The sequence below is a fragment of the Amblyraja radiata genome, chromosome 4 (genome assembly GCF_010909765.2).
Source record: "Amblyraja radiata isolate CabotCenter1 chromosome 4, sAmbRad1.1.pri, whole genome shotgun sequence".
Taxonomy (NCBI): domain Eukaryota; kingdom Metazoa; phylum Chordata; class Chondrichthyes; order Rajiformes; family Rajidae; genus Amblyraja; species Amblyraja radiata.
The window spans coordinates 65,583,215-65,609,598 of NC_045959.1; the positions used below are offsets into that span (position 1 = coordinate 65,583,215).

Consider the following 26,384-nt stretch of genomic DNA (forward strand, 5'->3'; position numbering starts at 1 on the left):
TCCATAGACATAGAATGCTGGAATAACTCAGCAGGTCAGGCAGCTTCTCCAGAGAAAAGGAATGGGTAACGTTTCGGGTCAAGACCCTTCATCAGGATTGACCCAAAAAGTCACCCATTCCTTTGCTCCAGTGATGCTTCTTGACCCGCTGTTATTCCAGCATTCAGTACCTATCTTCAGTGTAAATCAGCATCTGCAGTTCCTCCCTATACAGTATATTTTTAAACATTGTGATAGTACCATGCCTCAAATAGCTGCTCTGGCAACATGTTCCACATACCTACCACCATTTGTATTAAAAAATGTCCCTAAGTTATCTAAAAAGTAATCTAAAAAGTAAAATTAAAAAGCAACCTTAAAAGTTACCCTTCTTTAGTCAGAGGGTAGTTAATCTGTGGGACTCATTGCCACAGAGGGATGTGGAGGCCAAGTCAGTGGATATTTTTAAGTCAGAAAGATAGATTCCTGATTATATCGGGTGTCAAGGGTTATGGGGAGAAGGCAGAAAAATGGGATTAGGAGGCAGAGATCAGCCATGTTTGAATGGTATAGTAGTAGCAATTGTACAAAATTTTGAGATTTAAAAAAATCAAGTCTGCAATTTATCCCGTTCAGATAAAGCATAAAAAGAAGTTTAATTTGACACCTAATTCACTTTCATATCTTCAGTATTAAAAAAGGTATGGCCATTTTCATACTAGGAAATTAGCATCTTGTTCCCTATTGCTTTTCCATTGACTGAACACAAAAGCTGTGATCCAGGACAATCAAAAGCCAATAACTTTCTTAAAAATTAAGAGAACTGAAATAAATTTTCAGTTATTATAGATTGAAGCATTCTGAAACAAATATGAAACAATCTTACTTGGATGACCTGAAATTAAAGGATATAATTAGTTAGTTACCTAATTGTAGCTAATTACAAAATTCAATTACTAGATCTAAACATCTATCCATTTCTTAAGAAAAGATTAACATTTTTAAATAGCCTAAGTGTCCAAATAACATTCACACAAGAATTCACAATATAACATGATTTTTAAATCTCATTGTCATGAATTTATTGGCCAAATGGAAGGAATTTAATTCCCGTAAATTATGGCCATTTTAATCATCTTGCGAGTGGGATTTTGTGGAACGCGATCGATTGGAACGTTGCATTTGCGGTGAATTTAAACCCCATATCGGCAGGAAAAACACTGCCGGTTCGTATGGGGCCGAAATCACCTATTCGCAATGTAAAATTTGGATTAAGGTCATCCTAAGAAGCACGTTTATATGTAAAATAAACGGCTTTCCTTTAGCTGTCCCGTACCTGAAATCCGTCCCAGTTATCTGTGTTCACGGCATTAGAAGCTGATTTTTATTTTACTCCAGCGCTGAAATTGTCCAGCGATGTTTAAAAAAATAATTCACAGACCGGCAGTCGGAACAATTCTTCAGCATTAGCTGCAGCCCGAGAAAATAAAACTCCGCAGGCAGGAGAAAACCGCATTTTAACCCCGCCCCCCCCCCCCCCCTCTCAAAGGCTCCAAAGTCGTGCACACGGCCAGTGACAGAACTGCAGCGCCGCTGAAGGTAAGTTTTGTAACATACCTAGGAGTAGACTTGTTGGGCCGAATGGTCTAATTCTACTCCTATAACTTGTTTCTATTAAATGTTTTCCCCCTCACCTTAGAATAGAATAGAATAGAATATGTTTATTGTCATTGCACAAAACTGAGCGAAATTCCATTTGCTTCTCCTCCGTTAAAAGAAACACAACACGACAACCAATACACATATGTACAGTTAACAGTAAAATAATAAACACATTTTTAAAAGAGTTAAAAGAATTTAGCGGTATTCCTCGAAGTTACTTCTTGCTTCCCAGTGTTCACTATTGGAGTTAAGCTCTTTTACCGCACATGGGTAGAAACTATTTTTTAGTCTACAGAGCCTGTAGAGACCTGAGTCGCCTCCCAGAGGGTAGCAGAGTAAAAAGGTGGTTGGCAGGGTGGGATGTGTCCTTCTTGATATTTATGGTCCTGTGCAAGCATCGGGCCTTGTATATGTCATCCAAGGAGGAGAGGTTAGCGTTTGTAATGCGCTGCGCAGTTTTTATAATTCCCTGCAGCACCCTCCTCTCAGCCACAGTACAGCTGGCAAACCACACAAGGATTCCATAGGTGAGGATACTTTCCACGGCGCATCGATAGAAGGACAGCAGCAGCGGCTGTGAGACGTTAGCTCTCCGTAGAGACCTCAGGAAATACAGTCGCTGATGAGACTTCTTCAAGAGAGTGACGGTGTTCATTTGCCATTTGAGGTCCTGGGAGATGTTTATTCCCAGGAACCTAAAGTCGTTGACTCTCTCCACCATGTCTCCTTTGATGCATAAGGGAGCAGGTTCCTCTCTCCTCTTCCTCCTGAAGTCAACGACAAGTTCTTTTGTCTTTGATGGGTTTAGTACCAGGTTGTTTTTGGTACACCAGACGGTCAGTTTTTGGACTTCATCCCTGTAGGCAGACTCATCATCGTTGTTTATCAGTCCCACCACAGTCGTGTCGTCCGCAAACTTGATGATCCTGTTTGTATTGTGTGTTGGTATACAGTCGTAAGTGTATATTGTATACAAGATGGGACTCAGCACACATCCTTGTGGCGCACCTGTGCTAAGCGTCAGGACTGGGGAGTAATTGGACCCCATCCTGACAGTCTGTGGGCAGTCTGTTAAAAAGTCCTTAATCCATCCACATGTGTTTGCATTAAACCTAGGTCCTGCTCTTTAGCTCACATATCTCCAGTAGAAGCCTTGGTCTCCCCCATTGCTGATTTCCCTGTTCTCTGATGACTGGTAGTTTTGAACCTTACCTTGCTGTTTCTTTCTGCTCTTACTCAAGCCCAGCTACCTGCCAACCTGATTTCCACTCATGCCACAATTCATCTGGCCTCATCCATGAGCCCCAGTACAATGCTTCAGGAGATATAATTATAAACAGTAAAAGATGAACAAATGAGCAAATAGTGTGGAACTGACCAGTTTTAGTCGGTTTTCTGTTGTAAAATGTTTCATTTATAACTGGTTGCATTGAATCTGAAAACCACGGTGAAGTCATATCCCTGTCTGAAATATTAAAAACCATATCAAACAATTATTATAGACACAAGGAACTGCAGATACTAGTTAACTAAAAAAAAGATGCATAGTGCTTTAGTAACTCAGCATGTCAGGGCTTCTCCAGAGACCAAACCAACCTTCCTTCTATTGTAGACAAAAGTGCTGGAGAAACTCAGCGGGTGAGGCAGCATCTATGGAGCGAAGGAATAGGCGACGTTTTGGGTCGAGACCCTTCTTCAGACTGACGAGATGGTGGGGGAGGGGAAGAAGAAAGGACGAGGTGGAGATAGTGGACTGTGGTAGAGCTGGAAAGGGGAGGGGTAGGAGGGAGGAAGCAAGGACTACCTGAAATTGGAGAAGTCAATGTTTATACCGCTGGGGTGTAAACTACCCCAGCGAAATATAGCTGCCTTTTCTCCTTTTTTTGGCCTTTTTTCATAGCTGCATTATTTTCGCCACCTCCGATGGGATCCCACCACTGGCCACATCTTCCCATCTCCTCCCCTATCGGCTTTCCACTCCCTCCATAACTCCCTGGTCAATTCATCCCATCTCACCCAAACCACCCACTCCCCTGGCACTTTCCCTTGCAATCGCAGGAAATGCTACACTTGTCGCTTTACCTCCCCCCTCGACTCCATCCAAGGACCCAAGTTGTCTTTCCAGGTGAGGCAGAGGTTTACCTGCACCTCCTCCAACCTTATCTATTGCATCCGCTGCTCTAGGGGTCAACTGCTCTACATCGGTGAGACCAAGCACAGGCTTGGCGATCGCTTTTCCCCACACCTCCGCACAGTTCGCATTAACCAACCTGATCTCCCGGTGGCTCAGCACTTCAACTCCCCCTCCCATTCAATTTCCGACCTTTCTGTCCTGGGCCTCCTCCATGGCTAGAGTGAGTCCCACTGCAAATTGGAGGAGCAGCACCTCATATTTTGCTTGGGTAGTTTACAGCCCAGCGGTATGAACATTGACTTCGCCAATCTCAGGTAGTTCTTGCTTTCTCCCTCCTTCCCTGCACATATTTGGAGTGTGGTGCTCTTTTAGAAAGGAAGCGAGGTGGGTAGTTAATCTATGGAACTCATTGCCACAGAGGGCTGTGGAGACTGCCAGTGGATATTTTTAAGGCAGATATAGACAAATTCTTGTTTAGAACTGGTGCCAAGGGTTATGGGGAGAAGGCAGGAAAATGGGATTAGGAGGCAGAGATCAGCCATGATTGATTGAATGGTGGAGTAGACTCAATGGGTTGAATGGCCTAATTCTTCCCTATAATTTGTGAACTTGTCAACGATCCATGTACCTGCCGAAGTGTCTTTTAAATGCTGTTATAGTATCTACTTCAACTACCTCCTCTGGCCACTGGATCCATGGACCCACCAGCATATTTGGGATATTCAGCTCAAGTGTCTGCAATAACATGTTTAATAACAAGTTTTGAATGTATTTCACCATAAAAAGAAAACACCTCACCCAGGACGCCAGCCATTACACAGATGAAAATGCAGTCTGTTTCATTTTTGCTCACTGCAACAGAAATAGATCTTAAATTAATCTGTTCTTCAATAATTGCATTCTGTTTCTTTATTTTAGAGAATAACAACTTAATAAGTAATTCCTCAATAACAGTAACCGTATATCCCTCATGGGACAGAAGTATCCAATGTTAGTGCCCGTGTTATTTTGAATGATCAGGATCATTCTCAGACTGTTTATCCTCTTCTGTGAGGATGTATCAGATGCTGTACACATGAAATTTCTGAAAACTATGACTCAGCTGCTGGAGACAACTATATCGGCTCCAGAGGAAGACTTGGTGGATCGCAGCCTGCAGATGGATGTCACCGAGCCGGTCCCCTGCTCGTTGGTCCATCGGCCTGGCAGAGGGAGGTCCCCGTGCCGGCCCATGCTTGTCCCCCGAACCCTAGAGGCAGGAGGATGGAGCCAGAAATGACAGGTGAGGAGTGAGGCCGGTAGGAGAGGAAAGGGATTGGGGTCTGGTCTACCACGGCCTTGTGGTCAGCTACGGGATGCATCCCCAGGGTACAAAGGTGGATGGGCGAGGAGTGGGACGTGGCATCCAAGGAAGGAGATGGCTGAAGGGCTGCAACTACCTAGGGCTCGCCTGGAACAGGCACCGCTCATAAAAACTTAACGTGGAATTTGAAAATGGTGCCAAAACATTGCCTCATGCATGGTGCTTCGTGTATGTCTGTACACTTGCTAATCAAGGATCGGGGGTATGGCAATACTCTCCGGGACTGTTTGCAAGATAAAGCATTTTACTGTGTTAGCACTTCGCAGATGGGATGATAAAAGCACCATTGAATACTGTTAGTGCTGTGAACCCCATATTATTCTATATCTTGTATGAAGCAATACTGAAATGAAATTAGGAGAAGCATAATCTGATTTAACTTTGTTACTTTGCATGTCTTATTTATGATATAAAGAGAAATCCTAATTCCTGTTCTGCTGATTACAGAATTTATTTCATCCTACCATAGACTCCTATTATATTAAAGCCTCATTAAAACGAATACAATTTGCAACGTATCATTTTGCTCAACTTATGCTATAACATTAAGGTTAGGTAGTGAAAATGAACTGATATATTCTGAGTGAGTCCCTTGGTAGGATTCTCATTGTGATCAAGCAGACTGTTCTTCAATACTTTGTTAGAACATTGCTGGCAGTAACTGCAGGAATGCAGTGCAGAACTACACTTTTGGTGGAAAACCATCTCCTCATCCATTAACATCAGGCCTAGAAAACAATATTGATCTTGACTATTGAGAGCAAAATGATGACAACATTTGCAATGTAGTTTCTCTTGATTTTGTTGTATAGTGAAATCGGATGGCAAATCAAAAATAAAACGTGTCATCAAATGATTTTTGTATTCTCCAAGGAGTTTAAAAAAATCAATTTTAAAGTATCACAATGGCAATAATTTCAAAACATACAAAGGTCACGTTAACCTAGCCCATCCCATGTTTAAGATCACTATCCCATTGACCAGGCCAAGAAGCATTGACCTTTAAATAACCAAGGTCATTAAGTTTAGTTACATTTAGAGATTAACCTAGTCTTCATTCCCAGAATCATCAACCCTTTCCTCATTCCCAGAATCACCGACCCTTCTTCTATTCCCAAGATCACTAATATTTTCCCTTTTACAATGATCACAAAATTCACCCTCATTTCTGGGTGATAAGCAATTCCCCGATTTTCAGAATCAAAATACATACCCCAGATCATAACCCCTTTCATCATTCTCCGGATCACAGACACTTTCCCATTCCCAGGAACACAACACTTCCCTGACTCACAATCCCTTCCCACATTTCCACAAAATACAAACACTTCCCCCATTCCTGGAATCACAAGCCCTTCCCTCATTCTCAGAAAGGTATCCATTTCCAGTGTTCCTAGGATCACAAGATTATCCCTTCTCAGTTTCACCATTTCCTCTGCAAATTCAGGATCACCAACTTTATCTATGCACAGGAGTTATCACCTGCAATCATTTCTGGACTCAGCATCATTTCCCAGAATTATAGGATTACCAACATTCCCTTAATCCTTCCCTTATGCCCAAATCACAAATAAATTCCTCTTTGCCAAGGGACAATTCCTAATTGGGAATATTCCTAATTCCAATCTTTCTGCATGCTTAGTTTGAAGGTACCAGGGGTTAATACTCAATATATCATACAATAATCAATAAAAATTGAAAACCATAGAGAATGGAGTTAGACTTAAAAATCTCCTTGAAGAAACTGGTGGTATTTCCCACAAAGTCAACCACAACAGCAGTGAAATCTGTAAAGACAAAAACATGTAGATGGTTGGTCCATAGTAATGAATATTGGAATGGTACATGCTTTTTTAACGTTCATTATTCTGTTCTTTCATTCTAATTGTTTAAGGAACACTGCTCTCAGAATAAGATGAATCAGCAGAATCAAATGACTACTGTAAAATGTACTTAATACTCAGCAAGGCAGGCAGCACCTGCAAGTGAGAAATAAGGTTAATATTTCAGCTCTCTGACATTTAAAAGTGTTGAAAAGATTACTAATTAATGACTGTTCTTCAGGCAGAAACATTTACTCAGTTTCTCTTTCCAAAGATGCTGTCTGCCATGTTGGGTGTTTTCAGGGAATTCTGATTATATTATAGATTTAAGATAAAATATCCAGAAAGGAGGACATTTTGTAATGCAGTAAGTGATTCAGACTTATATTAACAGTGATACCAATGTAACAGTTTTACTTTGGTTTTCATTTAGTATGTTTATTATTATCACGTCTACCGAGGTACAGTTATAAGATTTTATTTGCATAAAGAAATGTCTATTCCAGATTACAATCTAGTCGAACACAGTGCACAGATAAAGGATAAAGGGTACAACATTTAGTGTAAGATAAAGTCTGGAGGTATGAGATAGATGGGAGGTCAGGCCCACATCCTAGCTGATGAAAGGCCTGTTCAGTTGCCTAACAGATGGGAAGAAACTGTCTCTAAATCTGGAGGTATGTCTTTTCAAACCTGTACATCTTGCGTGATGAGAGAGGTGAGAAGAGGGAGTGACCGGGGCTGAAACTGGTCCTTGATTGTGATGGTGACCGTGCCGTGGCAGCGTGAAGTGTAGATGGAGTCAATGGAAACAGACTTGAAACCAAAATACTATTCAATCCATCGTGCTTTGAATATGAAACCCAATTTGCCTGAAAGAGGGATGAACGGATTGATTTGTGTTGCTCTGCTGCTTGCAACAACCAACATCTATGGAATGCTTTTAATATGGTAAAATCACCCATTATGTTTCATAGAACATCAATCAAAATTACATTAACAGAGATAAGATAAGTGGCAATGAGTTGTGTTTCAAGGACTGTCTTTAAAAAAGAGACAGATATAGAAAGGTTGAGGTTTAATGGGATATTCCAAGTTTTTGCAATAAGCAGCTGATCAAACGACATTTGGACAGGTACATGGATAGGAAAGGTTTAGAGGGATATGGGCCAAAAGTGGGCAGGTGGAACTAGTGTAGATGGATCATCTTGGGTTGGCATGGACAAGTTGGCAAGTTGGGATGAAGGGCCTGTTTCAGTGCTGCATGACTCTAAGTAATGCCCCTCTCGCTCTATTCTGGACATTATTTTCATCAGTGCCAAGGAGTTGATATCAACGTCTTTGGTCATAACTGTTCTTTTTTTCTCTTGATATCAGAAACTATTCCTAAACAGTTTTGGCTGCATAACATGTTTACGAGTAGAATTACTTTAGATATTAACTGACCTGTCAAGTCATTTGTCCTGTTGTTTAAGCAGTAGCAGTATTTCAATGGGAAAACAGATGAATCAATTATCCAGAAGCTTGAGACTATGGGCAGAGAAATCACAAAATCAATCACAAAATTACGATTGGTGGTCGGCGCGGATTCTGTGGGCCGAAGGGCCTGTTTCCATGCTGCATCTCTAAAATCTCTAAGGGCAGCACAGTGGCACAGCAGTAGAGTTGCTGTCTTACAGTGCCAGAGACCTGGATTGGATCCTGATTATGGGCGCTGTCTGTATGGACTTTGTACGTTCTCCCCGTGACATGCGTGGGTTTTCTCCGGGTGCTCCAGTTTTCTCCCCTACTCCAAAGACGTACAGGTTTGTTGGCTAATTGGCTTTGATAAAGAGTGTAAATTTTCTCTAGTGTGCGTAGTAGGATAGTGTTAGTGAGTGGGGATCGCTGGTCGGCGCGGACTCGGTGGATCGAAAGGCCTGTTTCCGCGCTGTATCTCTAAACTAAACTAAACAGTCAACATCACGACAGTTTTACAACTCCATAGAAATTCATGACAAACTACAAAAAGTTAAAGTGAGCACTTACTGTCATAAATGAGAATGGACACTTTATGGAGTGCAAGGGAACTATGGGAAGTGACGCCCAGCAATGAGAAGAACTGTTGATTTCCTGTGAATATTTTACACGTAAAATTAATATGTATGTGGACTATGGACCATGTGACATTACAAATATAAATGTCTGCCTATATCCATATCTGAGCATACAAAATGATTAGAAAACTTTACCTTCAAGTGCTGTATTGATCATTTTATTGACTAATTCAGTCAGATCAATGGCATCAGGGTCAAGAGATCCAACAGGTAATTCTGAAAATGGAGAAACAGCTTTAAATATCACACATAGTGAGAGGGAAATAGAATTTAAAATATTTTGTTGGATTGAGAGGATGCCATAACAAGATATTATACATAGAAACATAGAAAATAGGTGCAGGAGTAGGCCATTCGGCCCTTCGAGCCCGCACCGCCATTCAATATGATCATGGCTGATCAGCCAACTCAGTATCCTGTACCTGCCTTCTCTCCATACCCCCTGATCCCTTTAGCCACAAGGGCCACATCTAACTCCCTCTTAAATATAGCCAATGAACTGGCCTCAACTAACTTCTGTGGCAGAGAATTCCACAGATTCACCACTCTCTGTGTGAAAAATGTTTTTCTCATCTCGGTCAAAAAGATTTCCCCCTTATCCTTAAACTGTGATCCCTTGTTCTGGACTTCCCCAACATCGGGAACAATCTTCCTGCATCTAGCCTGTCCAACCCCTTAAGAATTTTGTAAGTTTCTATAAGATCCCCCCTCAATCTTCTAAATTCTAGCGAGTACAAGCTAAGTCTATCCAGTCTTTCTTCATATGAAAGTCCTGACATCCCAGGAATCAGTCTGGCGAACCTCATCTGTACTCCCTCTATGGCAAGAATGTCTTTCCTCCGATTAGGAGACCAAAACTGTACGCAACACTCCAGGTGTGGTCTCACCAAGACCCTGTACAACTGCAGTAGAACCTCCCTGCTCCTATACTCAAATCCTTTTGCTATGAATGCTAACATACCATTCGCTTTCTTCACTGCCTGCTGCACCTGCATGCCTACTTTCATAGACTGGTGTACCATGACACATTTATTTATTTCGGTTCCATTACTTTTGATTATTATTTAGTTGTCAAATTATAGATCCAGTAAGTCTCAGGTTCATCTTAAGGCCTTGTGAAAGAATCTATTGAAGACTTCAGGATCCTGATTGTAAAGTTTATGATGGGTAGAGGTCTCAGTGCTGGGTGAGCATTTGTTGTACTCTAGTATTCAATTTGTCCTCTTCTTCTACATCTACTTTTATTGCCTCGTCTTTGCTGCCAATGTCTTCAGCAGTGTGGCACCATAGCTGTTGAGTACTCTCTGAAAAGATCTTCATATTCCTCTTTGTCTTTTTCCACATTCTATAAAGCTTCTTTAAAAATACATGAAAAATGCTTCCTGTTACCTTGTAGTGGCACAGTTCACCGCTCCAATGGCCTGTGTGCAATACAGGTGCCGTCTGTCTGTATGGAGTTTGCATGATCTCTCAGTAACTACATGTGTTTTCACTAATTGTTTGGACTTTAGGCTTGAGAGATACATTGTGGAAACAGGCCCTTCCACCCACCTAATCTGCACCGACCACCAATCACCCTGCACACTAGCACTATCCTACACACAAGGGACAATTTACAATTTTACAGAAGCCAATGGACCTACAAACTTGTACATCTTTGGAATGTGGGAGGAAACGAGAGCATCCGGGGAAAACCCACACAGTCACGTGGAGAACGTACAGGCTCCGTACAGATATCATCCGTAGTCAGCATCAAACTTGGGTCTCTGGTGCTGTAAGGCAGCAACTCTACCACTACACCACTGTGCCACCCGATTTTTCTGGTTAACTCAGTGGGTCAGGCAGCATCTCTGGAGAAACCCTGACCCGTTGAGTTATGCCAGCACTCAGTGTCCTTTTTTACAATTATTCACCATTCCTACCAAACATTCAGGAGATATCACAAGTTATTCATGCAAGTATTGTTGCAACTACTTGACAATGGGTCAAGGGATGTGTAGGAAGGAACTGCAGATGCTGGTTTACACTGAAGATAGACACAAAATGCTGGAGTAATTCAGCAGGTTAGGCAGCATCTCTAGAGAAAAGGAATAGGTGACCTTTCGGGTCAAAATCTTTCTTCAGACTAAGGGTCAGGCCAGAGGGAAACTAGAAGTATGAAAAGGTACAGAACAAATCAGAGCCGGCATGGTGACCCGGGAAATGTGGAGCCCACAATGGTCCATTGTTGGCTGTAGAAGAGGTGATAATGAAAGCAAACGAGCAATAAAAAACTAATACGGTGGGGGAGCGGATGGAGTGACAGGGAATGCAAAGGTTACAGTTGTCTTTAAATTGTCTTGCTCAGTAAAGCCAGTTTTGGGCCTCCAGAATCATGATGGTAGTTGCCAATGCTGAAAGTATGCACATGATTTACATTTGGCTGAAGCCAGTAGAAGATCAGTACCAGCATTGTATGTGAATGAGGCAATAAGGGCATAAACATATATACATCTTCATACCTTTCAGCAGCCTGGGATAAGATTTACGTCCTTTGATGTATGCATTCGAGCGTTATTTTTGAGAATAAAGAGTGTTCAATAAATTATTGTTATTCCTGCCATAGGATTCAATTCAGTTTAATTTATTGTCACGTGTACCGAGGTACAGTGAAAAGCTTCTGTTGCGTGCTAACTAGTCAGCAGAAAGACAATACATGATTACAATCGATACATTTACAGTGTATAGATACATGATAAGGGACAGCGCATGATTCTCAATTGATGTATCAAATCACTGAAAACAGAATTCCAGTCATCACTTCTCACCTCCACCATGTTATTTCCCACCAAGTTGTTGCCACAAGTTGTTGCCACATACAAATAGAAGTTATTATGTCAGATTTTCTAACTGTTGATATAATCGATTTCTTCCTTCATTTTCTGCCTTGCTATTGAAACATTGGAACACACCACTGACTTTCTACCATGTGTTGCCTTGAGATTTACCTTGAGTTCTCCGTTGTTCATTGTGCACATGTTAGGACATTGACTGAATTTGTGGAACCAGAGTATACCCCGAACAATGATTCTTAACTGCTTTTGTCCAGTTGTTATGTTTAAACCTCAATTTCAAGTTAATTCCTTCTTAGCTTATTGATGGTTAGCATAACAAGTTTACAATCCTGTTCAAAAGGGAACTGCAGATGCTGGAATATCGAAGGTACACACAATTGCTGGGGAAACTCAGCGGGTGCAGCAGCATCTATGGAGCGAAGGAAATCCTTCGCTCCATAGATGCTGCTGCACCCGCTGAGTTTCCCCAGCAATTGTGTGTACCCAAGTTTACAATCCTTGCTGGATTTATTGATTATTAATTTAAAAAGTGTTCTGAACAACGCTGTTGTTCTTGATAAAAATTGTACGTTTTTTTTCATTGTACTTTGCAATATTAGAAAACCTTTCACATCTTTAAGTTGTTCCTATTGTAAATGTTGAGTTTCTGCTCAAACTTCTTTTTTTCTTACATGTCTTGATAGAAATTATTTTCACTTCAGTGAAGCTTGTTGATACGGCTTGCTAGTAAACATTGAATGGTGAAAAAACACCACCAATGAAACACTTTCTGAAAAACACTTTCACATCGCCAGGCCCCAGGTAGTCAAGATGGGAGGGAATACATCGAAGTCCCTCACCCTGAGCACAGGATCCCCCCAGGGTTGCGTCCTCAGCCCCCTATTGTATTCCCTGTACACACATGACTCTGTGGCTAGGTTCAGCTCCAACTCGATAATCAAGTTTGCTGATGACACTGTGGTGGTGGGCCTGATCTCAGACAACGATGAGAAGGCCTATCGGGAGGAGGTGGCTGATCTGGCAATCTGGTGTCAGGACAACAGCCTCCTCTTGAATATCAAAAAAACTAAGGAGCTGATCGTGGACCTTAGGAGGGCACACCACCCGAGGACGTACACACCATTGAGGATAAATGGGGATACTGTGGATAGGGTGAGTGGCTTTAAATACCTGGGAGTCCACATCTCTGAGGATATGACATGGACATCACACGCCGCAGCACTCATGAGTAAGGCAAGGTAGCGCCTTTACCACCTTAGGCAATTGAGGAAATTCAGAGTGTCTTCGAGGATCCTCCAGTGCTTCTACTCAGTGGCTGTGGAAAGCATCTTGTCCGGAAATATTACCATTTGGTTTGGGAATTGCTCTGCCCAGGACAAGAAGGCTCTGCAGAGAGTAGTGCGTTCGGCCGAACGCACTATGGGAACTTCACTCGCCTCCCTGCAGGAACTATACATCTGGAGGTGCAACTCCAGAGGCAATAAAATCATGGGAGACCCCTTCCACCCCTGCAACGGACTGTTCCAGCTGCTACGGTCAGGCAAGCGCCTCCGTTGCTATGCTGTGAGAACGGAGAGGTTGAGAAGGAGTTTCTTCCCAGAGGCCATTCGGACTGTAAACTCCAGTCTCACCAGGGACTAACTTTACTGTACCACTCTACTGCTTTTTTTAAAAATTGCTGTTTTTTCCATTTTTCCTTCCGCCCACAATATTTAATATGGAAAAGAATATGTGATTCTGTTACATTCTGTTTGTAGTTTGTTTGGTTGTTTGTTTGTTTGTTTTTTTGCACAAAGTCCGCGAGCATGGCCACTTTTCATTTCACTGCACATCTCGTATGTGTATGTGACGAATAAACTTGACTTGACTTGACTTGATAAACTATGATGGGAAACGTCCATGCACCCATAACAATTGGTGCCTCGCAGATCCTTTCTAGTGTTAGCCACTTACTCAATGACATGGTTGTCTACATTCTGGTCTGTGCCAACATAAAATGAAGCTGTACCCTACCATTACTTGGAGGCAGAATCTGCAGTGAGATACTGGGTATCAGTGGACTGTAACCAAGTGGCACAATAAGGCTCACATATGCCAAAAGATATATGTGATTCCAATGCAGAGAACTCAGATTTCATAGGGATAGCTTGCAATAACAGTGTCATAATGCCAATCTTTCCCACTTTTCAGCTGGCAGATGAGACTGTGGATGCTGAGCAGGGACATTCCTTTGATTGCCTTCTTCCTCCTCTTTTTCTCAGACTTCCGCTGCTCTTTAGAATCTGTCTCATGGCCCTCAGGCTCGGGGTCTCCTTGCAGCTCTTCCTCTGACATCAGCAGTTGCCTTTGACTTACAGTGCAAAGCCCAATAACATGAAGTATTTGCATCTGCCCATCATCTACTAATGCAGACAACTGTTGAGGAGACTGGCAGTGTTTTCCACTGCTATGTTGCCATGTTCACAAGTTCTAGGAACAGAATTAGGCCATTCGGCCCAACTAGACTACACCACCATTCGATCACCAGCCAGGGATCTATCTAGCTCTCTAACTTGCTCTCATTGTGTCTATCCCCAGCTGCTGTGGTCGTGCAGTGCATTGGTGTATGTGAGCATCAGGGAGTATAGGGTAACCCTTGTCCCATAATTCTAGCCCTTGACCACTAACAATCTACTCACCATGAAAGAGGCACGTTGACTCTCCCAGATGTTTGACATTCATCTGAAGTTTGTGTTTGGTATGATTTCACCAAACAATTTTTACTAGCAAGATCTATTCCAGGTAAAATTGATTTTTGCAAAGCATCACAAAAAAACGTAATTTTATTTCTCCGCTATGGTATTGAACAAGCTTCACTGAAGTGAAAATATTATTTCTTTCGAGAATTACAAAACAAACATGATCTCTCACCCATCTTGAAGACTTCCTGATGCAGAGACAGGTAAGGAACCCACAAAATCCCAGTTCCCAATGCATCCTTGCCCAAATCTATTCCCAAGAGCACTGCACACCAATAATCAGAGAGGAGAGCCCAGATGACATGTAAAAATCCCTTCACTGCTGCTTCGCAGATCCAACTGCAATGATTACATCATCCAATTGAAGGAATACCATTGCCTGCTCCACTTACTCAAATGACTTTCTACAATAAATACTTACTTACTTCTTGACGAGGGGCATCTGGTTTAAAGAACACTTCAAATACATTTTCCTCAGAGGATTTGTGGATGTAGGCAGTGGTGTGAAGATCACCTTGTGAGGACACAACATTTCTTTCTGCATCGCTCCACTTTGTGAGCGGTCACACTCCACATGGTGAGCTTGGTGGGTCATCTGCACCCGTGGCCCTCCCCCACCAGACTCCCTCGTGCACAGGACCACTCACCCGGCATGTATCTGACTGACCAGAAATTCCAAGTCTCTTAGAGTGAGTGTGAGAATAATATCCTTCTTCCCTGCACCTCTCTCTCCTTCGTGACAAAAAAAGCCTGTGCTGCTGCTATCTGGCTGTAGTGGTGGGCGAGCGAGTATGCATTTATGTGTTGTTGCCTTCTCTAAATGCCAGGTAATGAAACATTGGCAGATGCCCTCGATTTGGGTGAGATTTTATCGAGAAGCATGCAGCTCTTATTTTAGCACTTGTTTCTGGGTGTAAACTTTTCCACTTTCACTGTTCATGATTCACACTGCATTTATTGTGGTACCTGATTTGATGTAAATGATAAATGTTTTTGTACACAAAACTTGGTGAAATTCGGTTTCTAAGTAAGCTGCCATGCACTCGCATAATAATCCTATTATAATATAGGCATTAGAGGGTTAGGAGGGAGAGATGGATCAGCCATGTTTGAATAGCGGAGTAGTCTTGATGGGGCGAACGGCCTAATTCTGTTCATATCACTTATGACCTTTTAAGTTTTAGTTTAATTTTAGTTTTAGTGTCGTTTATTGTCACATGTACCGACGGACAGAGAAAAGCTTTTTTGTTGTGTGCTAACAGTCAGCAGAAAGACAATACACGATTACAATCGATCCATCTACAGTGTATAGATACAGTGCATTCAGAAAGTATTCAGACCCCATCACTTTTCCACATTTTGTTTCATTACAGCCTTATTCCAAAATGGATTAAATTCATTTTTTTAATCATCAATCTACACACATCACCCCATAATAAAAAAGTGAAAGCAGGTGTTAGAAATTTTTGCAAAGTAATTAAATTGAAATAACTGAAATATCATATTTACATAAGTATTCAGACCTTTTACTCAGTACTTTGTTGAGGTACCTTTGGCAGCGATTACAGTAAGTCTTCTTGTGTATGATGCTACATGCTTGGCACACCTGTACTTGGGTAATTTCTCCCATTCTTCTCTGCTTATCCTCTCAAGCTCTGTCAGGTTGGATGGGGAGCGTTGATGCACAGCTATTTTCAAGTCCCTCCAGAGATGTTCGATCGGGATCAAGTCTGGGCTCTGGCTGAGCCACTCCAGGACATCACAGACTTGTCACAAAGCCACTCCTGCATTGTCTTGGCTGTGTGCTTCGGGTCGTTGTCCTGTTGGAAGGTGAACCTCTGCCCCAGTCTGCGGTCCAGAACGCTCTGGAGCAGGTTTTCATCAAGGATCTCTCTGTACTTTGTTCTGTTCATCTTTCCCTCGATCCTGACTACTCCCCCAGTTCCTGCCGCTGAGAAACATCCCCACAGCATGATGCTGCCACCACTATGCTTCATCGTAGATATGGTATTGGTCAGGTGATGAGCAGTGCTTGGTTTCCTCCAGATGTGACGCTTGGCATTTAGGCCAAAGAGTTCAATCTTGGTTTCATCAGACCAGAGAATCTTGTTTCTCATAGTCTGAGAGTCCTTTAGGTGCCTTTTGGCAAACTCCAAGCAGGTAGTCATGTGTCTTTTACTGAGGAGTGGCTTCTGTCTGGCCACTCTACCATAAAGGCCTGATTGGTGGAGTACTGCAGATATAATTGTCCTTCTGGAAGGTTCTCCCATCTCCACAAAGGAAATCTAGAGCTCTGTCAGAGTGACCATCGGGTTCTTGGTCATCTCCCTGACCAAGGCCCTTCTCCCCCGATTGCTCAGTTTGGCCGGGCGGCCAGCTCTATGATGATTCCTGGTGGTTGCAAAGTTCTTCCATTTAAGAATGATGGAGGCCACTGTGCTCTTCAGGACCTGTAATGCTGCAGAAATTGTTTTATACCCTTCCCCAGGTCCGTGTCTGAACACAATCGTGTCTTGGAGATCTACGGCCAATTTCCTCATCTTCATGGCTTGGTTTTTGCTCTGGCATGCAGTGTCAACTGCGGGACCTTATATAGACAGGTGTATGCCTTTCCAAATCATGTACAATCAACTTAATTTACCACTGGTGGACTCCAATCAAGTTGTAGAAACATCTCAAGGATAATCAATGGAAACAGGATGCACCTAAGCTCAATTTTGAGCGTCAAAGTAAAGGGTCTGAATACTTATGTAAATGTGATATTTCAGTTATTTCTTGTTAATTACTTTGCAAAGATTTCTAAACACCTGTTTTCACATCTTCTTTCTGGGGTATTATGTGTAGATTTACGATAAAAAATGAATTTAATCCATTTTAAAATAAGGCTGTAACGTGACAAAATGTGGAAAAGGTGAAGAGGTCTGAATACTTTCTGAATGCACTGTACATGGTAGGGGAATAACGTTTAGTGCAGGGTAAAGCCAGCAAAGTCTGATCAAGGGTAGTCCGAGCATCACCAAAGAGGTAGATAGTAGGGTTAAGAACTTAAGACCTTATCTCTCAATATATGTTTGTATTGATATATTATTTGAATCCGTAAAGTAGCTTTGCTCCTTCTAACAAATTTCTAGCCTTATAATTTAGAGTTAAAAAATAGCAAAAAAAGGTTACTTTAACCCCCCAACTACGGGTGCTGTCAGTATGGAGTTTGCACATTCTTCCCGTGATCACATGGGTTTTCTCCGAGATCTTCGGTTTCCTCCCACACTCTAAAGACGTACAGGTATGTAGGTACATTGGCTTGGTATAAGTGGAAAATTGTCCCTAGTGTGTTTAGGATAGTGTTAATGTGCGGGGATCGCTGGTCGGTGCAGACTTGGTGCGCACTGTATCTCTTAACTAAAAACTAAAACTTAACATACTGGGTCAATTATTCTAGGATATGAGAATGGGACTAGTCTGCTAGTCCCCTAAAGTGTAGCGCATGGATTCAATGATTCAAAATAGCAGACTAATTTGAAGGCAAAGTTATTCATTAATTATAAATGCATTACTTCAAATGATTCATCCACCATCACCTTAATTATTTTCTTTATTTTGTTAACGGAAATTATTTGATCAGCTTTTGATTGCCTGACATTGAGTTAAAGACACAGGAGGTCCTTTAGACTACTGGCACAGTCATGCTATGTAATCAGAATTTTTAATCCCCACAGTTGGTGCACTTAATATCACATCAATGAAATGGATTGGTTTGCAGTGATTAAGGTAGTTCCCTGTAGTTTTAATGTGCAAATGATAAATGCAATTAAGATTTTACTTGAATGTAACTTTCAGAAAAGTTCATCTTCACAACAACTCTTGTCACCTGCCCAATTTTAAACGATTTGTTTTCCAGTCGCAAGTTGATATAAAATTGAATTGGTGCTTGCTGCTTCTAATTATTACAACTTGCAAATACATTTCTTATCATTGTTATTGTTTTGAGAAGTCCAGGTCTTTTCACACAGTGGGAACGTTAAAACTGAAAATGGAGGTGCAAAGGAACTTGGGAGTGCTTGGGCAGGATTCACAAAGAGTTAATTTGCAAGTCAAATCGGTAGTAAGGAAGGCAAACACTATGCCAGCATTTATTTTGAGAGGATTAGAATACAAAAACAAGGATGTAATGCTGAGGCTTTATAGGGGGCTGGTCAGACCGCATTTGGTGTATTGTGAGCAATTTTGGACCCTATATCCGAGCAAGGATGTGCTGGTGCTGGAGAGGGTCCAGCGGAGGTTTATAAGAATGATCCCAGGAATAAATGGGTTAACATATGGTGAGCGTTTGACGGCACTGGGCCTGCACTCGCTGGAGTTTAGAAGGATGAGGGGGACTTCATTGAAACTTACCAAATAGTGAAAGGCCTGGATAGAGTGGATGTGGAGAGGATGTTTCCACTAGTGGGAGAGTCTATGACCAGAGGTCATAGTCTCAGAATAAAAGGATGTTCCTTTAGGAAGGAGATGAGGAGGAATAAGTCAGAGAGTGGTGAAACTGTGGAAATCATTGCCACAAAAGGCTGAGGCCAAGTCGATGGATATTTTTAAGGCAAAGATAGATAAATTCTTGAATAGTACGGGTGTCAGTGTTTCTGGCAGGGAGAAGGCAGTAGAATGTTGTTAAGAGGGAAAGATAGATTAGCCATGATTGAATGTCGGAGTAGACTTGATGAGCCAAATGGCCTAATATGACTCCAATCACTTATGAACTTATGAACATGAAAGCCTAGGCCACTTTCAAGAAGGCCTGAAAAATATGTCACTAAAATGAGGAATGCCAGTCTGCAGATATAGAGAAAACAAACACCAATTTTGAAAATGCTAAATATCCCTTCAAGTATTATTAAATACTTTCAGCCTTGAAATTAAAATTGACAATAATAATTCTGTTGTACCAAAAATGCTTTTTAGAGTTAATGATGATAATTTGCTGACAATGACCTTAAAAGCATTTCTATTAATTTTCTATTAACAAAATGAATAATAATTGCAGTAATTTCCATTAACTGCATTACAACTTTGCAAATTAGATTTAAGCACGGTTGTTCCTGACAGTGTTTTAAAATGCCAGTTATTTTTGCATATGTCAAAATAATGAAAGCATGAAATAAGCTGAAAATAAGTATGGACCAGAAATTGCACTGAGTACAGGTGTGGATTTTAATATACAATGGTGATTCAATCTGTGTCTGTGCTGACATTCTCTAAATGTTCCAAAAGTCAAAATTTATAATGAGAATAATTCTGCCTGTTTGCATCCTCATCTCTGCTTTTATGAAGGGAATCATTCCAGGGAAACAAAGAGGGAATTTTGACACTCAAGTACAAATTAAAGTGTACCTTTGTTCATGTATTATCATGTTTTGTATCATGTATTGTATCATATACCAATTTATCATGTATGGTATTTCTGCTGACTGGATAGCACGCAACAAAAGCTTTTCACTGTACCTCGGTACACGTGACAATAAACTGAACTAAACTAATCAAGTACAAATGAGTGATGTTCACCATGGAAAATATATTCATATTGCGAGAAATCATTTCATCTTAATAACAATTTCACCTATGCTTGAGTTGTGGCCCAAACCTGGGGCAAGGCAGTATGAAATGTAACAGCAAAGCAGTATGAATGGTTGATACAGCAGTAGCACAAGTGTCCGGTTACATCTAGTGATTTAATGCACGGTCCCCAAGCTCCATCCTGGTAACAATAGCGTGAACATGCTCAATGTGGTCCATATTCCAGAAAGGGATTTGAAAATAAACAAACAGAATCTGGAGAATCAGGAGTTTTTAACTATACCATGTGTTCTGTTACTGATCCAAAAGTCACCATTGATAAGTGTAGTTTCCTTCACAAGTTATTTTCACCCCAAGGTAAGCCCTCACACAAGTTCTCCATTCTTTAGAACTATTGCATATTCATGCTTCAGTTTGACAACTCAAGCCTCTCACTGCCACAGGTCATTTTAGGCTGGTGCCTAATGTTTGGTGAGTTCAGAGATTGAAGTGCATCTTGGACTGCATACACCAAGGGAATCATTCATTTCTGGGGCCGCTATAATGTGGCTCAGGCCAAATGAATGTATACTGCAAATTGCACTTGACCTTTCTTGCAGAATAAAGGCAGGATCCAAACTCCTGTTCATCAATGTCCTTGTGCTACAGTTGCACCATAAGTTGCACTTATGAGGGTAAGGAAACACAACTTCATAGCTCATGAAAATATACAAATCATCAGTAGAATAAAATGATATGTAACTAATTATCTAATAAATATTCTCCGCCAGAGAGGGCCAAGTGACATTGCATTAGTTGCATGACACTCATCAATGCTGAATTAAACATTATTCACACCATTGAAACACCTTTCTAAAAATAAGCAAGTGAACAGGAAACAAATGTAATCACCGCTAATCATGGCTTTGGAGAGATATGTGTGCTTGGCAAGAAGATTTGTCATTGTGGGTCTTGACGAACAATGAACCCTTCAACAATATAGAATGAACTCAATCACGCTCATCTCAAGCCTGGCACAGTGGCGCAGCAGTAGAGTTGTTGTCTTACAGCGCTAGGGACCCGGGTTCAATCCTGATGACGGATGCTGTCTTTATTGCATTTGCACGTTCTCTCTGTGACTGTGTGGTTATCCTCCGGGTGCTACGGTTTCCTCCCACACTCCAAAGACTTGTGGGTTTGTAGGATAATTGGCCTCTTGTAAATTTTCCCTAGTGTGTAGGATAGAACTTGTCTGCAGGTGATAGTTGGTCGGCCGGACTCGGTGTGTCGAAGCACCTGTTTCCATGCTGTATCTCTAAACTAAACTAAACTAAATCTAGCTATTCAGAGATAAAGTGAATGAGCTATCTCATCTATGTTTTTAGCAATGTGTAGGAAGGAACTGCGGATGCTGATTTACACCGAAGGTTGACATAAAATGATGTAGTAACTCAGCGAGACAGGCAGAGAAGGAACGTGTGACGTTTTGGGTCGAGACCATTCTTCAGACTGAGAGTCAGGTGAGAGGGAGACACAGAGAAAAGGATGTGTAGTGTGTGAAAATGAGATGAAGCTCAAGAAAAATGTATAATAGATCATTGTGTAAGTAGGAACTGCAGATGCTGGTTTAAACTGAGGATAGACACAAAAAGCTGGAGTAACTCAGCGAGCCAGGCAGCATCTCTGGAGCGAAGGAATGGGTGAAGTTTTGCGTCTCAAAACGTCACCCATTTCTTCTCTCCAGAGATGCTGCCTGTCCCGCTGAGTTATAATAGATCATTGTTTGTTAGGAGAAGGTGGCAACGAAGCCTACAGGGATAAAATGTAATCAGGGGGACTGTCAGACTGGTCAGAGAAGTAGGAAGGGGGAGAGATGGAGAGAGAGGGAAAGCAAGGGTTACTTGAAGTTAGAGAAGCCAATATTCATACCTCTGGGTTGTAAGCTGCTCAAGCAAAATATAAGGTGCTGTTCCTCCAATTTGCGCTGGGCCTCTCTCTGACAGTGGAGGCTAGGGTTGCCAACTGTCCCGTATTAGCCTGGACATCCAGTATAGTGGGCTAAATTGGTTTGTCCCATACATAGAAACATAGAAACATAGAAATTAGGTGCAGGAGTAGGCCATTCGGCCCTTCGAGCCTGCACCGCCATTCAATATGATCATGGCTGATCATCCAACTCAGCCCTTGTCCCGTATTTGACTGATACTACTCAGGTCAAGGGACTGTTGGGTCGGACCGCCGCTTCTGGTCCTGCCTCACCCGTCCCGACATAGTGCAGGCCATGGAGTGCAGCAGCAGCACCTCGCCCGTGTCCCTCAGCCCGGCCAGCTGTCCGACCTTCGGAACTTTGTTTACCGCCGACACCACCTCCCCTCCTTCTCATGGCCAATCATCGGTTCATGAGTTGGATGCAGTGCCGGACTTTGCGCGCGGCGCCCGGCGCCCGGGCCAAAACTCCTCAGCTAGCCCGCCGGCTGGGCTTTGCGTGCAGTCCAGCACCTAGGCCAACTCATCATTCACCCAACCACGGCAGAGTCGGTCAACGAATTGCCCTCGGGAATTTGTCCCTTATTTTGACCTTTTGTCCCTTAATTGGGAGTGAGAATGTTGGCAACCCTAGTGGAGGCAGAAGACAGAAAGGTCAGTATGGGAATGGGAGGGGGAGTTAAAGTGTCTCCCTCTCACCTGACTCTCAGTCTGAAGAAGGGTCTCGACCCGAAACTTCCCCCATTCCTTCTCTCCAGTGATGCTGCCTGCCCCATTGAGTTACTCCAGCACTTTGTGTCTATGTTTTTGACAAAGTCTGGTGGTCAACAAATTAGGCTGTGCTGGGTGAATCTTATGGGGAACAGGTAGAGCAGGTGAGAGCTTCCTCCTTTTCACAAGGCCAATGCCATCAAGCTGCCTCAGGACACTTGTTTAGTGTGCAAATGGCCAGCAAAATTTAGAAGATGTTACTCATTGAGGTAGTTCAAGTGAGTTGGACCCTGCAGACCATGTTAACACTAGGATTAAGAGTTGGATGGTATACATAAATCATTAAGGTTTAATAATTCCTTTTAGGATTTGGCAGAAAAGTAACATGATTGTGTTTAGGCATTTAATTTTTAATTATTGCACTGGGTTTTAATAATTGGAAATATACATTGTTAGTATGGCATTCAAGTGATTTGTTTTGCAGTTTATGTATCATAAATTGGGTGGTAAATTAATCTAAGTTTATAGTCATAGAGTGATACAGTGTGGGAACTGGCCCAATTTGCACACACCAGCCTACATGCCCATTCTACACCAGTCCCACCTTCCTGCGTTTGGCCCACGTCCCTCCAAACCACCTAATAACCACAGGATCATCTCCACAAACATAACCCTGCTGAAAGCTCACACCCACTTGTGCACATTGTTGACCTTTCAGCCAAGCCAGTCACACCACACAAAAGCGTTGTGAAACATTTACTGGCGATGCATGCCTCCCCCTCCCAAGGCAAGTTGGAAGACATTCCGAGTCAATGGCAACTATTCTGCTGGTTCATCTGCTTACCTGCATGGAGGAAACAGTCCTCGCCATCTCTGAAAGGTTGATGCTGAGACAGTGGAAAGTACCAGAGATGAAACAATGAGGAGGGAGGGGGAGGTGGGTGGCTCCACAGCCACACTCCCTCTCACATTCCACTAGACCCTCATCTAGCTATCTCTTATGGCAGATACCTATCATGTCTACAGCACCTCACTATTCAACTCACCACAACCCTATCATTACTTAGAGGCAGAATCTGCAGTGAGATACTGGGCATATGTGGGCTGCCACAAAGTGGGATTATAGGGCTCACATATGCCAGCTGCTTCAAGGACAAAGATATGTGCAATTCCAAAGCAGATAAATCAGATTTCATAGGGATAGCCCGTTATAAGAAACAGAAATCCAAAGATTTACAAATGTGATATGACCTGGGAAAAAGTGCAATGTTTTAATATCTGACACATGTAAGAATATTTCAAGGGCTACTCACCTGTTGACATTAACAGGGCTCTTTTCCACCAAACATTTTCTCTCTGGTTCTTTGAAGCTAGACCAAGGTTATTGTTAGCGAGAATGGTACAAGAGAGAAAATCATTTAGAAGTTTAAAGTCTCATGCTTAATTTTTCCCAAAACAAATATCTTTATCACATCAAAATAACATTGTCATGAAGATTGCTATGAATAAGGATCAATCCTAGGGCCGTGGGGGTAAGTATGAAAGTGGGGGAGGACAAAATACAACATTATGAGGCAGGGAGCTAGGAAGAGTAAATTTGGATAAGCTGTTAAAATGATAAGTCCACATCTGATTTTTGGGCCTTGTTTAAAGACCAGCTGATCTGAGTTCAATACCAGCATTTTTCAGTAGAGAGGAGGGGCAAGGATATCAAATAGGGTATTGTGAATGATTAGCGAGATTTTAGACACAGTCACCAAGTCTAAGGAAGCATATGTAATAGTCAGGAAGATGACATCCGAGAGCTTCTTTGAAGAATATAGTTAAAGAAGAAGAGAACTCATGCAGGGGATTAGGAGAGCTAATGAATAGATGGCCATGAATTGTTCTTGGCAAGTAGCATGAAAGGGAAATCAATAGACAATAGACAATAGGTGCAGGAATAGGCCATTCGGTCCTTTGATCCAGCACCACCATTCAATGTGATCATGGCTGAGCATCCACAATCAGTACCTCGTTCCTGCCTTCTCTCCATATCCCCTGACTCTGCTATCTCTCGTTTGAAAGTACCCAGAGAACTGGCCTCCACCGCCCTCTGATGCAGAGAATTCCACAGACTCACAACTCTCTGTGTGAAAAACATATTTCCTCATCTCCATTCTAAATGACTGACCCCTTATTCTTAAACTGTGGCCCCTGGTTCTGGACTCCCCCAACATCGGGAACATGTTTACTGCCTCTAGCGTGTCCAAACCATTAATAATCTTATATGTTTCAATAAGATACCCTCTCATCCTTCTAAATTCCAGAGTATACAAGCCCAGCCGCTCCATTCTCTCAGCATATGACAGTCCTGCCATCCCGGAAATTAACCTCATGAACCTACGCCGCACTCCGTCAATCGCAAGGCTTTTTATACATACATTAAAAACAAGAGGATAACTGGGAAGAGGGTAGGACTATTCAAGGAGGGAATATATGCTTGGAGTGTGAAGATGTATGTGAGGTATAAAATGTATACTTTGCAGGTTATTCATCAAGGAGAAGGATATGGAGGTTAGCAAAACCAGTGTGGGCCATACCAATACAGCTGATCCCTTTGAGATCAAGAGGAGGTAGTGTTGGGTCTCCTGGTGAGCATTTAGTTGGATGTCCCCATGGTCTGATGGGATCTATGCCAGGTTTTTGAGAGAGACAAGAGAGGAAATTGCTGGGACCATGATGAAGATCCTTTCTTGCCACAGGAGAGGTCCCTGAGGAATGAAGAGCAGCCAGTTGTTCCTTTAAATAAGATAGGGATATTCAGGTGAGCCTCACATTAGTGGTAAGAAATCTATTGGAGAAAACTCTTGGGGGTGGGATTTACTTGCATTTGCAAGAAAATGGACAAACAGGGACAGTCAAGAGGCATTTAACATCATCAAAGACCAACACCACCCTGACTAAGCTCATTTCTCGGTATTACCACAGGAGCCTGAGAACCATTACTTCCAGGCCTTTTTCCCAGGGTGGAAATGTCAAATACTGGAGAGCGAGAGGAGGAAAGTTTAAAGGAGATATGTGGAGCAAGTATTTTACAGAATGGTAGATGCCTGCAATGCACTGCCACGGATGATGTCAAAGTAAATAGGACACTGGGATTTAAGAAGGTTTTAGATAGGCACATAAATATGCAGGGAAATGGAGGGATCGTGTGAAGGCAAAGGGGATTCATTTAATGGCATTATGTTCTGCACTGACATTATGGGCTGAAGGGCCTGTCTGCTATATTGTATAATTTATTCTATTTGTTCTTGTCAGTGAGATAATGCATATATTACTAAAGGTCCATGTAGACTCTAGATTAGAGTTTCTTTTTCTCTAGAAAAGAAAAGGGAAGCAGAATTTTTTAAAGAAGATATTTTGGAAGAGTGAAAGAAAGAGTAAAACGCTGGCATTGTGATGCAGCAATTAATACTACAGTTCTGCAGCTTGAGGGTTTTGGGTTTGAACCTGACCTCAAGTGGTATCTGCA

General features: G+C 42.1%; 1 protein-coding gene across 1 annotated transcript in view; it reads right to left on the reverse strand.

Annotated features, from left to right (window-relative positions):
* Window positions 1–26,384, reverse strand: part of hhla1 (HERV-H LTR-associating 1) — a 44,306-nt gene that overhangs the window by 10,854 nt on the left and 7,068 nt on the right. Inside the window, exons 3-9 of the mRNA XM_033019666.1 lie at window positions 24,184–24,240; window positions 9,193–9,273; window positions 8,990–9,073; window positions 8,408–8,491; window positions 6,842–6,925; window positions 4,574–4,627; window positions 3,020–3,106 (exon numbers count right to left, since the gene is read on the reverse strand). Coding sequence (XP_032875557.1) covers window positions 3,020–3,106; window positions 4,574–4,627; window positions 6,842–6,925; window positions 8,408–8,491; window positions 8,990–9,073; window positions 9,193–9,273; window positions 24,184–24,240 — 531 coding nt within the window. The remainder of the gene's footprint in view (window positions 1–3,019; window positions 3,107–4,573; window positions 4,628–6,841; window positions 6,926–8,407; window positions 8,492–8,989; window positions 9,074–9,192; window positions 9,274–24,183; window positions 24,241–26,384) is intronic.